The 13,396-nt window shown below is 41.7% G+C and overlaps 2 protein-coding genes across 5 annotated transcripts in view; one reads left to right on the top strand and one right to left on the bottom strand.

Annotated features, from left to right (window-relative positions):
• Positions 1-119: 119 nt before the first annotated feature.
• On the top strand, positions 120-1,193 carry LOC128881039 (mediator of RNA polymerase II transcription subunit 22-like). 2 transcript variants are annotated; one of them, XM_054131692.1, is made up of 3 exons: positions 120-263; positions 333-630; positions 739-1,193. In XM_054131692.1, the coding sequence occupies exons 2-3, from the start codon at positions 528-530 to the stop codon at positions 1,056-1,058; spliced, it is 423 nt and encodes a 140-aa protein (XP_053987667.1). In that variant the 5' UTR covers positions 120-263; positions 333-527; the 3' UTR covers positions 1,059-1,193. The 2 variants fall into 2 exon arrangements, with proteins under 2 accessions (XP_053987667.1, XP_053987668.1); XM_054131693.1 differs by having other exon boundaries at positions 125-276; positions 361-630.
• Positions 1,194-1,442: 249 nt separating this feature from the next.
• Positions 1,443-13,396, bottom strand: part of LOC128881033 (uncharacterized) — a 28,991-nt gene continuing 17,037 nt past the window's right edge. For 2 of the 3 annotated variants that reach the window (XM_054131678.1, XM_054131679.1), the window contains exons 4-5: positions 4,446-4,623; positions 1,443-3,965 (exon numbers count right to left, since the gene is read on the bottom strand). In XM_054131678.1, coding sequence (XP_053987653.1) covers positions 3,748-3,965; positions 4,446-4,623 — 396 coding nt within the window. In that variant the 3' untranslated portion in view covers positions 1,443-3,747. The other variant, XM_054131680.1, reaches the window with a different exon arrangement.

The following is a 13,396-nucleotide window of genomic DNA, read 5'->3' as shown; positions in this document are numbered from 1 at the left end:
GCTTCATTTTTTTTATATTACAATAACATTTAAATAGTGGCGTCATCTAGCTGTAAAAACACTTGAACTATTCCTTTGCAAATTTGGGCGTTTTCCTAATAGATGGCGATAGTTTTTTTTTCCAGGCTTATAGGGTTTAATAAATAATACTTTGTTTATTGGATTAATAACCGTTTATAAAGTTTAAATAATACACGGCATAAATCTCTGTCTTCATATGTATTAGAGATAGAAAAGAAAACTAGTCTAAAACATTGAGGAATGTATTCTATATGAGTAAGTAGAATGTGGCCACTGTTGAATAATTTCTGCTTCGTCGCTGTTTTAGGAAGCTTTTCTAAAAGCTTTTGTCTAATAAAGGACGCAAGACCTGCCAGGACTCGTATTTCATTCTCTATATAGTACATAGATTCGTCAGACAAAAAGGTGCTTCGAATGTTTAGATTACTCTGTGTCTCGATAGTGTCCAAGTTTTCGTAGCTACCAGTACATTTTTATGAAGGAACTGTGCTTAATTATACGAGATAATGGCAGCACAACGAGCATTGCCTCAAAGCAAAGAAGCTTTATTAAAGTCTTACACGACGAGATTAAAAGACGACGTGAAGTCGATGCTGGAAAATTTCGAAGGTAGGTCTCCCTAACCTCACTTTCACCGTAAGGCAATAATATTCCTTGGACTTTTAAAACAAGTGTAAAATTAGATTATAATTTTATTATTGCTTATTTGTTTCGCAGAAATCATCAAGCTTGCCAAAGGAGAAAACGATTCCCAATTATCTCGGATGACACAATGCGAACAAGACACGTATGAAATGCACGTCAGAGCAGCCAATATTGTGCGCGCTGGAGAATCCCTAATGAAACTTGTCTCCGATATAAAGCAATACCTCATACTGAACGATTTTCCCTCTGTAAATGAAGCCATAGCACAAAACAGTAAATTGTTCAGGACAAAGCAAGCGGAATGCGATCAGAAACTGGCATCCTTGAGGGACGACATGGCCGCCGATCTGTACGATTTGGAAGAGGAATATTATACGTCTATATACAAATAATGTAAACTTTATCTTCTCGGGGGATATGTAATTGTGTACTTGTCCTATGGACCATACCTTGAACTGAAATGTGATTTATTTGTTTGGTAATACTGTATATATTTATTTAAATAAATAAGAATAATTTTGATAGTACATCCTTACTACTGAATCGAGCACTCGCGTCAAGACACATGGGAAGATAGGCTCGACGATAATACGGGGGGTAATTATTTCATTTTATTACTTGAATACTTTATAACACACAGACGATACATCACACGATACTTCTTAACTGGTAAGTATACTCGATAAGGTAATGTGGATTCAAGCGTTGGATAATAATAACAATAATAATAATAATATTGAGAATAGTGACAATAATAATCTTAGAGCATAATACTATTTTCTCTTTAATCCTTTTACTCGTATGACGATGCCTTTCCATACTGTACAGCGATAATTTACAAAATTAATACGGAGTTCCCTCAACCGGAGCACCGAGATTACGTATCGATGTATTTGAACGATCGACCGATGGGAATAAAAACTAAACAGTGCAACGTCTCGATTCGGAATGTTCTGCGATCGTAATCTCGTTCGCTCCGTACACAGTATACTGTAGAAAATACAAACTGAGCCGGTCGACGCGGTATTGTTCCTTAAAAAATTGGGAAGCAATCATATAATCATATCGATACTAGGAAAAAAAGAAATAATTAAAAAATATCACAGTGTAAAATGCAACGCTGTGACACAGACCCATCAAGCATCGATTGAACGATAACGTGGAATTAAATGGAAAGCGACATTATGTCGCCGGGACACGCGAGTAGTTATAGCCGGAATAGCATTTAAATACAGCGACGGAAATTAGAACACAGTAGTTGGTTCGGCGTATAAATGCACCTTTTTCGTGCATTAATCGTTATTATTATCATATCGCACGTTTTTTTTTTCCTTGAATCAGTCCGCGATCACGCGATTAAATCCTAATCCAATTACCCATACTGCCACAATCATACTCTTTAATGCGTTAAACGCCACGCAGGTCCCCACAGAATCGAGACAATGTAAACAAAGATGGGAGTTTCTTTCGCAGATATTACATGTAACGTTTGTTTGGTAACCTAGCAGCTATGTTACTATTGTTTACATGTAGATTGTCTAACGATGTATTATCCCCAGCTTTTTTTCAGCCTTGGGCACTCAGTGATCGGAATGACGGCGTAGCCTAATCAAAAAAATGTAGCTACAGTCCGTGGAGACCAGGCCAGCATTTAACGTGTTAATCACTTAAACGCGATTCAACGTAATAATCTGAATTTTACGACGCGTGTTACTGCCTCGAACGTAATTGCGGACAACAAGAAGAAACACAAGTACACGTAGAATTTTTTTCAACGAAAAACTTTGAGACTGACAATAATTTAGTATGTACAAAATTTGATTCGTTTAAAATTAACATTAATTATCAATAAATCAATGTTTTTTCAAAGAAACATTTGAGAATAATTGGTTTTTTTTTCTTTTTTTTTTTGGTCCTCGTCCAAACGTAAGAAACAAAAATGCGCAACAAACCCAACGAAACAAGAACGTATATATGTATATATATATATGTATATATGTATGTATAATATTAATATGTATATTTACACTGAAGTATGAACGAACCTTGAGCATCCGTAAGAAATATTAGTATGGTTTAACATACCCTCAGTATAAATAAGGAATTTTTGGAATTTACAATTGTTACAATTATTCTTGGACTGAAACGTCGACTTACCGTACATATACATTAAATATATACTAAGTAGACTTACGTTCTACTTTGGCAAAAACTTTTACAAATCTAAACTCGACTGTTAATCGTTTACTACTTCGTTTCTTTTTTCTGCTTCGATCGATGTTTCCCTTGCACTCGATCGTTCTTTTTTCGTTTTAATTTTTGTTTTTCTAAAAAATCTTGCATAAATTCCTGGCCTTTGACTGGCAGCTCGAACATGCTTTTACGGCTTAGCATTAAAGTAATCTCAAAAAGGTTACAAAAACGTTCAGTTCCATCGTCGACTTTCTTGGTTGTTGTAAAAATGCGCCAAAAAAAAAAAAATAACAAAAGAAATAAGTGATATGCTTTCGGTTCACGTCTTCTTTTTTCTTCTGTTCGCCCTTGCATAAGCGTTCTCGCCGTTCACCGGGCTCGACGTTTCTCTTAGTGTTTGAATACGTAAACGAGAAACACGCATGCAAGGAAGAAAGAGGAATAGAAGAAAAGTACTGACATACCTTGGCAGTTCTAAATTACACGTTACTTAGGAAACTCTCGTTCGTTTCGTTATCGTACTAATACAAATTAAATGCATATACTTGGAATGATATTGTTTTATCTTGTCTCTTTGCTTCTCCTCCGCTTACTTATCTAAGACACACATCGCTCTTCTCTCAAAATGCATTCTTCTTTCTTCAAGAAAAAGAAACAAAATTTGTTATCTCGACCAACGATAATGTTCGTTTCTGGACGTTTCTTTCACGACGACTTCTTACTTCTTTCCTGCTCGTGAAAAAACAAAAGGGAGGGGTGTGGAATACTTTTAAATTAGTCTTTTCAGTTCACAGGACTTGGCGATTCTAGGGATCGGCTCCGATCGAAGAGTCTCGCGCTTTGAGCATCTAGCGTGTTTTACACATCTTCATTTGGACTTTGGCCTGGTCAGTAGAGAAGGTCGCCAGTGGTTTCGGATCCCCAGGCGCCGGCATCCTGAGCTGGTTTCAAGTAGTCCACGTCGGAGATTTCGTTCTCCGATTGGCCTGGCGTCGACGGCGTCGACGGTGTCGAACTCGAAGACACGGCTCTCGTCACGCCCAGCTCGAACCCCTCGGACGTCAGATCCACCTTGCTCGGGGTGTAACTGGCTAGACCTCCACCACCTGCAGGAAACAAGCACTAGCGTTCAGCACACTATGATCTCTAAGCTGAGGATGGAAACAATATAATAAATGAGACTTTGAAAGATTTAAGGATAGAATAATTTATGAGAAAATTGTTGATGATGGAAAAACGAGAAAAATGTTGATCTACATCGAGCAATAATTGAAACGTCTGGATAAAAATAAGGAACTCGAAAGATGCGACAAGGATTATGCATGATCTAGCCGATCTACACTAGTGACTCTTTTACTGGGTCGATGTTTAAAAGAAGCTGCAACTGATTGTAGCTTTTTGCGCGCGATAGAATGTGGCTCGCGATCGTTGCATCTGCAAAAGACGGTAAACAAAGAAAGTGGTTTTTAATCGATGATAGTAAACACTCTGTAAGAGTGATTCGTGTCTACATTATTCGAGATAGAACGGAGAGATACGCGTTTGACGATACGTTCGTGGCAGCGAGAAGTAACGATTAAAATTACCAAGAAGGGTCGGCATGCTTGTCGGCGAATTGCTCGAGGACGTTTTATTGCTAATCGGAGCTGATTGCTCGACGGAACCGGAAGTTTCGCCATCCACGCTGCTCTCGTCCTCCAGCATCGATGCCTCGCTGGGATACTCGAAGGTTCGGGTTGCCGTGTCATCAAATTGTATTCGATGCTGAAACAAGTGCACGCTTTACATATAGAAACGTTTGTCACGACGAAGAGAAAGTTAGGTACTTTAATGCTCGTGATGTCTACCAAATAAAAGATCATACATGTTCTACGATCACTCGATCTAACCTTGGCCAACCTAGATAGTTTATGTTTTATGTTACATTACTGAATCGTGCACGATTCATTTTGCTCCATTACTGTTACAACATGAATACCTATGAAATTAGATCGTCTATTTATATAAACACGACCACATCAAATAATCGAGCGCAACTCACGAAAGAAACTTTTGGGACAACCTAATACTATTTGCAATTGGTTTCTATTTTTTTTTTTTGTTAATAAATTAGTTACTGCACCGAATCCACGTTCCGCTAAATACGACGATGGAAATGCAATTAAGAACTTTTGAATTACAGCCCACGTTGGCCGTCAGCGCACCCCTGAATCGCTGCGGCACCCACACAGGGGGCGGTGGCGCCCACTTTGGGAATCACTGCTCTAGAGTTTCTTTAAATATCATTCCCCCAGTTTTGAAGTACGTTATTTTACGAATCATGGAAAGCCTCGCCCTGAAATATCTCATTCGGTGATAATCGTATCACGAGACGAAAAGCTTCGACAACGACGGAATACGTTTGGGGCACGCGACCATTGTCGACAGGGACAGTTACACGGCAGAAGGAGCCGCGTGTTCTACGTGGTGTATCGCGAAACACGCGTGGCCAGGTACAAATAAGACACGGGAAGAACAAACAACGGCAACGGCACGCAGCCTCGAATAACAGTAACCCGTCACACTGGATGCTTTTTCGACTACGAGCGAGGACATCGCCTCCTCGTTCGCTCCTTGTCGACGAACACGATCAAAAGAGAAAGCAATTCTTTTTTTCTAGAGAGCCTAGAACCAGCCTTCCATCCTGCATCTGTCACGATGGAACTTGGAGGAATTCATTCGTAGGATTCGACGGGGACCGTTATTAAATTTAATTATTTACGTAAGGTGACGGCAAACCGGGTAAGGTGAGACTTTACGTAACCTCGCACCAAATAGTACTTATTTAACTAGCAATTTCAAAGTTGAAAAGAAACTATTACTTATACGTCAACATGATATGTGGGACAAAGCAAGGCTCGTCGCGATTCGTAATAGAGTAAATCTGCACACAGGGAGAAAAGGCTTTCTTCTTGGCGCGAAAATGGCCCAGTCGTTAAACAGGACACGTTTTCTGTTGGCCAGAGGTAAATATCAAGATGGAAAGTTGCGTCCCCCGATGTCGACGCTTGGTTCGCGAGGACGAGCGTGCAACGAGTGTCAAATCGTTCCCCGAACAGGGATGCATGGAAACCATCGAGACCTGCTCCCATTGGTCGACGGTATATTGATTTTCACGGAGAAAACGGCGAACCGGACTACCCTCAAAAGAGTATAAACCTTTTGTGCCGCTCGCGTGCTTTCTCGGCTGTAAAATCAACCTCGAGCAACCGACGGAGTTTCCGCGCCAACTTTGCACGTGCTCGCCGATATATCGCACCGGTGCATAGGCATCGAATCGAAAATTGGTAGAAAGTTGAATATTAACAATCGTAATTGTACGAATAGCATTCATCACCGTAGGTTTATTTATGTGACACGATTATGGCTCAAGAGGAACGTCGAGATTGTCGCGGACGGGTCCGTTACTTTCAACTAGATCCGACGAAACAATGAGCCTCTTATCGTTCGCGAGAAAGGAAGCAGTTTATCGCCGAGGACAATGGGAGAAGGAAGTTAAACAAGCTTGTACGCGTTTACGCGTTACGTTTTGCGTCCTACTGCCTCGTAACGCGATCAGAATGCGGTCGCTCGACTCACTCAAAAATTCCACAATTATTGCAAAATATGCTGGCCACCTCGTTTGCCTTCGGGGTCAAAATCGACAGAGGAGAACCAAAAGCTCTCAACTTTTTCTCGTGTAGCGAGTAACCATTAAAAATTAACGTTTCCTTCTTTTTACATATTTCAATCTCCGTGATCGTTCTGAACATACATCCAAAACAAATCCAAGTAATTTCTAAGGAATGATAGAGAAATTATTATGGATAATCCGAATTTCTAAAGAAAATCAGATAGTCTCGAATAACGATCGCCAACTGATAAAGTAACGAGCGGAATTAATAATTGCCAATTATCTTTTCAATCCAAAGAAACAAGCAACTAAAGAACCTGTATCGCGTGCGATACGAGTATCATCGAGTGAGAACCACTGGCTTATACCAAACAAACAGGTATGCCGCGGCCAGTTTGATCGTTTTATCGCGATCCTCAAGAAAACCGCGTATTACGCGGGAGACTACCAGTCATTTAAAACGCGTTCGAAAACCCGTTTAACGAGGAACGGATAAACACCGAGTCGAACCACGAGTTCATTCAGATTCATTTAAAACAGACTTTTGTCGCGAAGTCTATAATTTCATCTCTACTTCAGCTGTAATATTGATTTTACTCTTTATATTCCAACGGCGAGCTAATCTCACATTCCAGATCTCGGACTAACCTGATCGTGTCTACGTTTTCCGACTAATTAACTAAGGTGCAAAATATGGCTAAGGAGTAAAATACACGAATATACACCAGCGCGCAAATATAAAATTAGGATGTTATAACGCACCACCACTAATTTCCCTAATAGTCGCACTCCTTTGCTATATATCACGAACCCAATCAACAAATTTAATTAGATTTCTACGCACTAAAATTCAGTTCGAGGCAAGATAACATCGTCTCGACGATTCCGTGAGGCTTAGCATAAAGTTTAACGACACTAGCGTGAACTCCGGGTTACCTGCGCCCTTTGAAACACGATTTTGCAGAGGGTTGAGGGGGGACTTGCCACGCAGTGGCTTTTTCCCGGTGTCAGGGAGTCGTTCCAGCCGTACGGTAGGTAGTATAAAAGCGTCCAGGAATTTATCGTCGCGACGCCCGTCTCCCTCGGTCCCTCTCGAACCACCCGCGTGTCTCGCCGCAACGGCGGCGTTAAATGGACGCATAAAGCTTGTTCCTCGCTGTAAAAACTAGACGCGAACGCATCCGTTATGTCCTCGCGAAACCAGCAATCTTTTCCTCGCTGACAAGATTAAAGGCCCCTGAAGTTATCGCTGAAGAGCCAAAGGAGTCTTGAATTCAATTTAACACTAGGTTTGCGGTGATTTCTTATCGGATTTTTATTAGGATCTAGTCTGTCGAGCCCGTGACCTTGGCACGACCTTGAATTCGAAAGAACGCGTTAAAGAGCGCAGGAAATACGCACGATGGCCACGATAAATCCGACACCACGCGTAACGCGCTTTTCGATAAGAGAGTTAACGGTCGGTAGCCGCAATTACTCGCTGAATTTTCCGTAACGAAGCGAGATTAGAAATTCAAATTCACTTTTTGCTGCTCATCCAGCCGACAGCACGCGTTCCACCGCGAATCGACTCTCGTGGGTGAAGAAAACGCGCTTCGAGAGATCAGAACTGACCGATCGGGGCGAAAGGACAAGTTCGTTAACCGACGCAACGAGTAAATAAGTAAATCCACTGAAAAATGACAAAACCTTCGTATGTAAAATATTCATTTATGTTACGTGCTTCCTTCCTCGAGTTCTCCTAGATTCGTCGCTGAAATTGACTCCCGTAGTTTCTCGACTCCCGCAATCGCGTCGGGACGCTGCAACCGTGTTACAATCAAGAAAGAGAATTACCAGCGTGCGGGTAATTTTCTCGAGAACGGAGCGATTTCGCAATTATTGCGAGAGGTGACGGCACCGAGAGGGTCGATGGCCACGATAGTCACGCGAACGAATAAAAATACCAGCGAGAAGTTTTCCCTCGATATGAAACACGGGCGAACTCTTCCAAATAGACAAGGAAAATCTTTATCTGAACTAAAGTGGCAGGTATCCATTAAAAAATAATAAATGTTCGTCCATTATCCGCTATGCAAGGACAGGCGGGGTTACCAGAATTTATGTGCATTTCGTATTATGGCAGCTAGTTTCTTTTTAAATTTTAATTTAATATTCGATTTAACACTCCCTTCTTTTCGATCTACTTTCGAATATTAAATATACACCCTTACGAAATAGTGGCTTACCAAGTGAATTTCCACGTAAACAAAAATTTCGAACTCGAGGCCCAGTTTCGACCAAGGCCAGGGTCGTTAGTCGATGAATCGCTGACGATTGTAAACAAATCGGCGACGATTCCAAAGGCACGTTTCGTGTGTCGCTAATTCAGCGTAATGCAGACACGTGGTTAAACCGTCATCGTCCAACGCAACGGTCATTTAAGAAGAAAACCGCGAGCGCTTTTGTTTCGCGCGATGCAATTATGCAATCGACTCCGCATGCTGTCGTCGGGATGCCTCGTTATCGCCGCTTCTGCGAATTCCGCGTTAATTATTCGCCGACTCGACCTTCGTTTCAGTTGCCACGTACACTACGTAGGCGAAACGGTTTTGTAAACGGGACTGGAAGCTGACAGTGACAACCACGAGAGATAGGAAAAGACTTCTTATCTAGATAAAAACGTCAAACGCAACTATTTGGATTTTACTGGTTAAATAAAGACTGAAATTTGAATTATGAAGGGGTATATCTGTATTTAACGAAGGCTCCTGATTATTATCGAGCAATAAAACGAATTTAATATAAACAAATAAGTCGTAAAAATTGTTATGAATTTGTTTGATGCATCGAATTGATCGAGTGGCCTTGAATCCCGATAAATCTTGGAATTTCAATCATGACATTAAACAATGTTGTTCGAGTGTAATTATTTGTCCATCTAACATTCGAATCGTTCCTATTTATCGTGTGTTTGCTGAATAAATAATTCACGGAACATCACTCTATCCGTTACGCCAAGTCAACATTGATTTAGGAGCACGTGTGTCGTTAGAAAACTCAACAGTTTGCTATTGTGTGCTCGATCCCTTGTGCAAGTAGTTCATCGATGTAATTCATCGAAAGTAAGGCCAAGGGGATTCTAACTCACATTCCCTGGAATACCAGTCGAGCGCCTTCTCCACTGGACCATTTCACATCCTACCACTCGTGTTCTTAATTGACTCTCTATGAGCTCCTCAAAAACTAACTAAACTCGAAGAAAATTCCACGCATGGCTCTTCTATGAAATAATAAATGTGTAACGTGTATTTAGACGTCGTTTCTGGCGTTCGGCGATGAAATTCAGTTCCCGCGAGGCGCGCGTCGCGTTATTGTTCACGGCGTCTTCGATTTCAGGAGAGAAATCTGCGCTACGCTGAAATATTCGAGCAGGAACAGGGTCAGTAAATTTCGCACGAGTCTTTGCTTTGTTTCTACTATACTTCTAACGCGCCAGAGCCGACCAAGACACGCGAAGGTTTATCGTTCGACGACTTCGCGCGGGACAAGTATACATTGGCAATAAAACAGATTGTTTGCGAGCCAAAAATGCGCTGGAACAAAGTGAATCGTAAAGAACGAATTATCCACGCTGCGCTTGGCTGGATTGCGTTTGAAAACGACCGTTTGCAAACTTCCGTGCACGGTAACTTATATGTATATTGGGTGTAGAAATGTATTCTAATTAATTCGTTTTGAGGTAAACCAGGGTTGTGAACAAATCCGAAGGCAGAGAATTAATTTCTACATCTGACACTTTCGAATATCGAAAGAAAGACAAACTTGATGTTTTGTAAGTGTCACGGCAGAATGACCTTTAAATGATTCATTCCACTTTCTGCTTCGCCTTTTACACACGTTCGCGGGTATAATCATGGAAAAATAAATTGGAAAATTGAGCAGTAAAACGGGTAATTGGTCGGATCAGTCGAGCGATTTCAATGGCTCGGAGTGCTCGAGGCTCGGTTCGACGCAACGCCAAAAATGACAAAAGAAAGGAGAGTTTCGCAGTCACCGTCGTCTTAAATGCCTTTACCTTAAAACGAGGCTGGCCGAAAGCAAACGCTTGCGCGTACCTAGCCATAAAAGTAGGCATGCATCGCGTAAAGTTTATCTTCTTGGCGCGAAAGTGCGCGTTTCCGTGCGTTGGAAGCGTGCGGGGCTTAGAAATGTCTTAGACGGCGGGAGGCGGGGCCGCTCCTCGGCTGGCACGCTATATATTTTAATTTTATCGATGGTAAAAGGAATTCTAACGGTGAAAAATTGAGAGAGGCGCCGTAACCATTTGCATCCGCGGCTCTGAGAAAAATGGCAAAAATCTCTCGACGCGCCGCGAATGTTGCCTACCCTCGGCACTTAAACCCGCGGACGTTTCTCCTGACAAATTCTTCCTTCGACAGCAATTAAAATGTTGATATTCGAAACATTTAAAGTTGTTGAATGTTTCGCTAAATAAAACACTCGGGTTTTTATGTCGTCCACAGCGGCAATATATTTAAGAAAGAGAAAATAATTTAGATATACGACGACTGATTAAATTCGTTCTCTGCGCGACAGTAATGACCGAAACAGTCGAGTTCGGTAGAACTGTCGATCGAAAGGTCTCGAACAAAGGCAAAGTGAAACCTCGAAGTTATACTAGTTTATTCTCCAAGAAAACTAATATCGCAAAAATATTTTACGCGGCAGTGATAAAATTAAGCGTTGAAATTTTGCAGGAATTAGTAGGACGAGTCGTGGAGGGAGGAGCCAGCATTTTCAAACCGACAATTGTTCGGCGATAAACTCGCAGCCGCGCAATTGCGCGTCGTGCGATCGATTGTTCAACGTTTCTATCGATCAGACACGCTCGACGAAGTACATAAATTCGAAGGAAATACGATGCATCGACGAACAATCGATTTTCTCGAGTGGGCACTCTGGAAGATCGATCGCAGTACAATAACCGCGACAATAACTGCGAACAAAACTAACAACAAGCAGGTACTGCCCGATAGAAAGTTCTAGCGCTTGTTATTTTTGTAGTTGCCTCTCGTTGAAGAACTTCGAGTATGAAATTTTTCTGTGTTAACAGATGGTACTACCTGGAGCTACGAAAAGATGATTTCCAAGACGTTAGGCCAGGACTTTCGAACGATACTTGTCTGGTCTACTTTAGAGCACGTGCTCGAGGCGATACCGCTGTCACAAAATTGTCCCTAATATCTTCAACGTACGGATAATTAGGTACCTCGTGGTATTTTCTCTAGAATCGCTCCTCCCGTATCGCGGAACTTTCGAATATGCAAATCCCACCTTTTACCGGTTTCGATTTTTCGTATCGCTCGTTTGCGCAACGTTATTAAAGGTTAGGGCTCGTGCCGCTAATTGGACACGGAAATCTAAACGAAAGACGAACTTGTCCGTTGTCCAATGTCGTTATATTCAGGCACGCGTACTGTACGTAGATTTTATTTTAAGTGTTGCAATATTTCTTACGTTACAAGATAATCACAAGTCTTAAAAGAACCCTATAGGGGAGTTTTGTTTAGGGTATGGGGGTACTCGTGGCTGATCTACCTAACCAAGGGCCACATGGGTCCACAAAGGATGGGAACCAACGCCTCCGCGATTAAAACGATCAAAAGTTTGCAATTTTGAATCTAAATAAATAATTTTCTTTTTCTTTTAAGTCGCGTGCCCCGAAGAGCGAACGTTGAAAAAAAATGTAGCGGTTTCACGCACGACCTTTCGTTCGACGTGTTGCGTAAACCAGGGAAAATCCTCGAACCCGGAAGTGATAAATGCGGGGTTTTCCGTGCGAAAGAGATATCGTAGCGCCGTTTAGGGAGGCGCGTGGAGAACGCAGCCCGACGTTTTGCCGCGTTCTCATGAACCACGGTAGATTAACTCCTCCGACGAGCTGCTCGAAAAATCGTTGCCGCGGTTCGCGCGTCGGCTACTTTTACTTTGCAAATCGGCACCGGTAACGGGCCGAGCCTCGACGGTTCTGTCGTCACGGGAATCCGCGTAAACTCCAGCCCGTGAGAAAGTCGATCCGCGAAACGCTTCCATCTTTTAACGAGAAAGATTATCGACGCTCCAGGCGTCCGTCGAACCAGAAACCAACGAAATTCTCAACTGGAGAAATTATTTCTTGATCTGAAGATATTTCATACGCTACCTGAGGGATGCGTCTTTCTAGGAGTGCATTCTTTTTTATGGAGCAGTCTCGAGGCAATTTTTATGATTTTTCTGGGGGCAAAATATTTGAGATACATTTATTTCAGAATAATTTATATGCGTATATAGACGATTCTCTGTTAGGGAAGTTAACGCGAATCGATTCTCGAGACTGTTCCAGAACAATATCTTTAGCAGCGGCTGGGAGGAGAAGTGAGGCCGTGAAATTTAATGACGCGCCTTGCACAATGTTATAGCACATTAATTATTTAGAACGTTTATCTATAGTTGGAAAGGAGAGTGCTATCGTTTAATCCACTTTCAGGCCATATATGTAAAGCGATCGTGTACCTTAGCGTGATAACGCAATCAATGAAATTTTCCTGTTTGATACACGGTAAACTAAACTAACCTTCATATTTTCTTTAAAGCTTCTATGAAACCATTACAAAAATATTCGAAGTCCTGTTACATCTCAAAGCTTACAAGTACATAAATGTGTCGGGACATGTCGTGAAAATTCCACAAATATTCTCGTAATATTCACTTGTAGCATTTTGATAAAACCGATGACACCGAAAAAGAACGGAGCGTTTACTTCGTCAAGTTTTAATTACACAGACTCGAAAATGACTCCGCACGAGTGCTCGGCGCATAGATAACAGCGGGACCATTAATTGCGCCGATTACGCAAGTTTGTTA

This window comes from Hylaeus volcanicus, chromosome 8 (assembly GCF_026283585.1).
Source record: "Hylaeus volcanicus isolate JK05 chromosome 8, UHH_iyHylVolc1.0_haploid, whole genome shotgun sequence".
NCBI lineage: Eukaryota > Metazoa > Arthropoda > Insecta > Hymenoptera > Colletidae > Hylaeus > Hylaeus volcanicus.
Note: the sequence above shows the minus strand (reverse complement) of the source record. Positions and strands in the feature narration are given on the sequence as shown.

Bases quoted from the DNA above. Each gene is read 5' to 3' on its own strand.
- LOC128881039 (XM_054131692.1), top strand. From the start codon at position 528: ATGGCAGCACAACGAGCATTGCCTCAAAGCAAAGAAGCTTTATTAAAG. The intron at 631-738 runs GTAGGTCTCCCT...TTTGTTTCGCAG, and splicing joins GATGCTGGAAAATTTCGAAG to AAATCATCAAGCTTGCCAAA.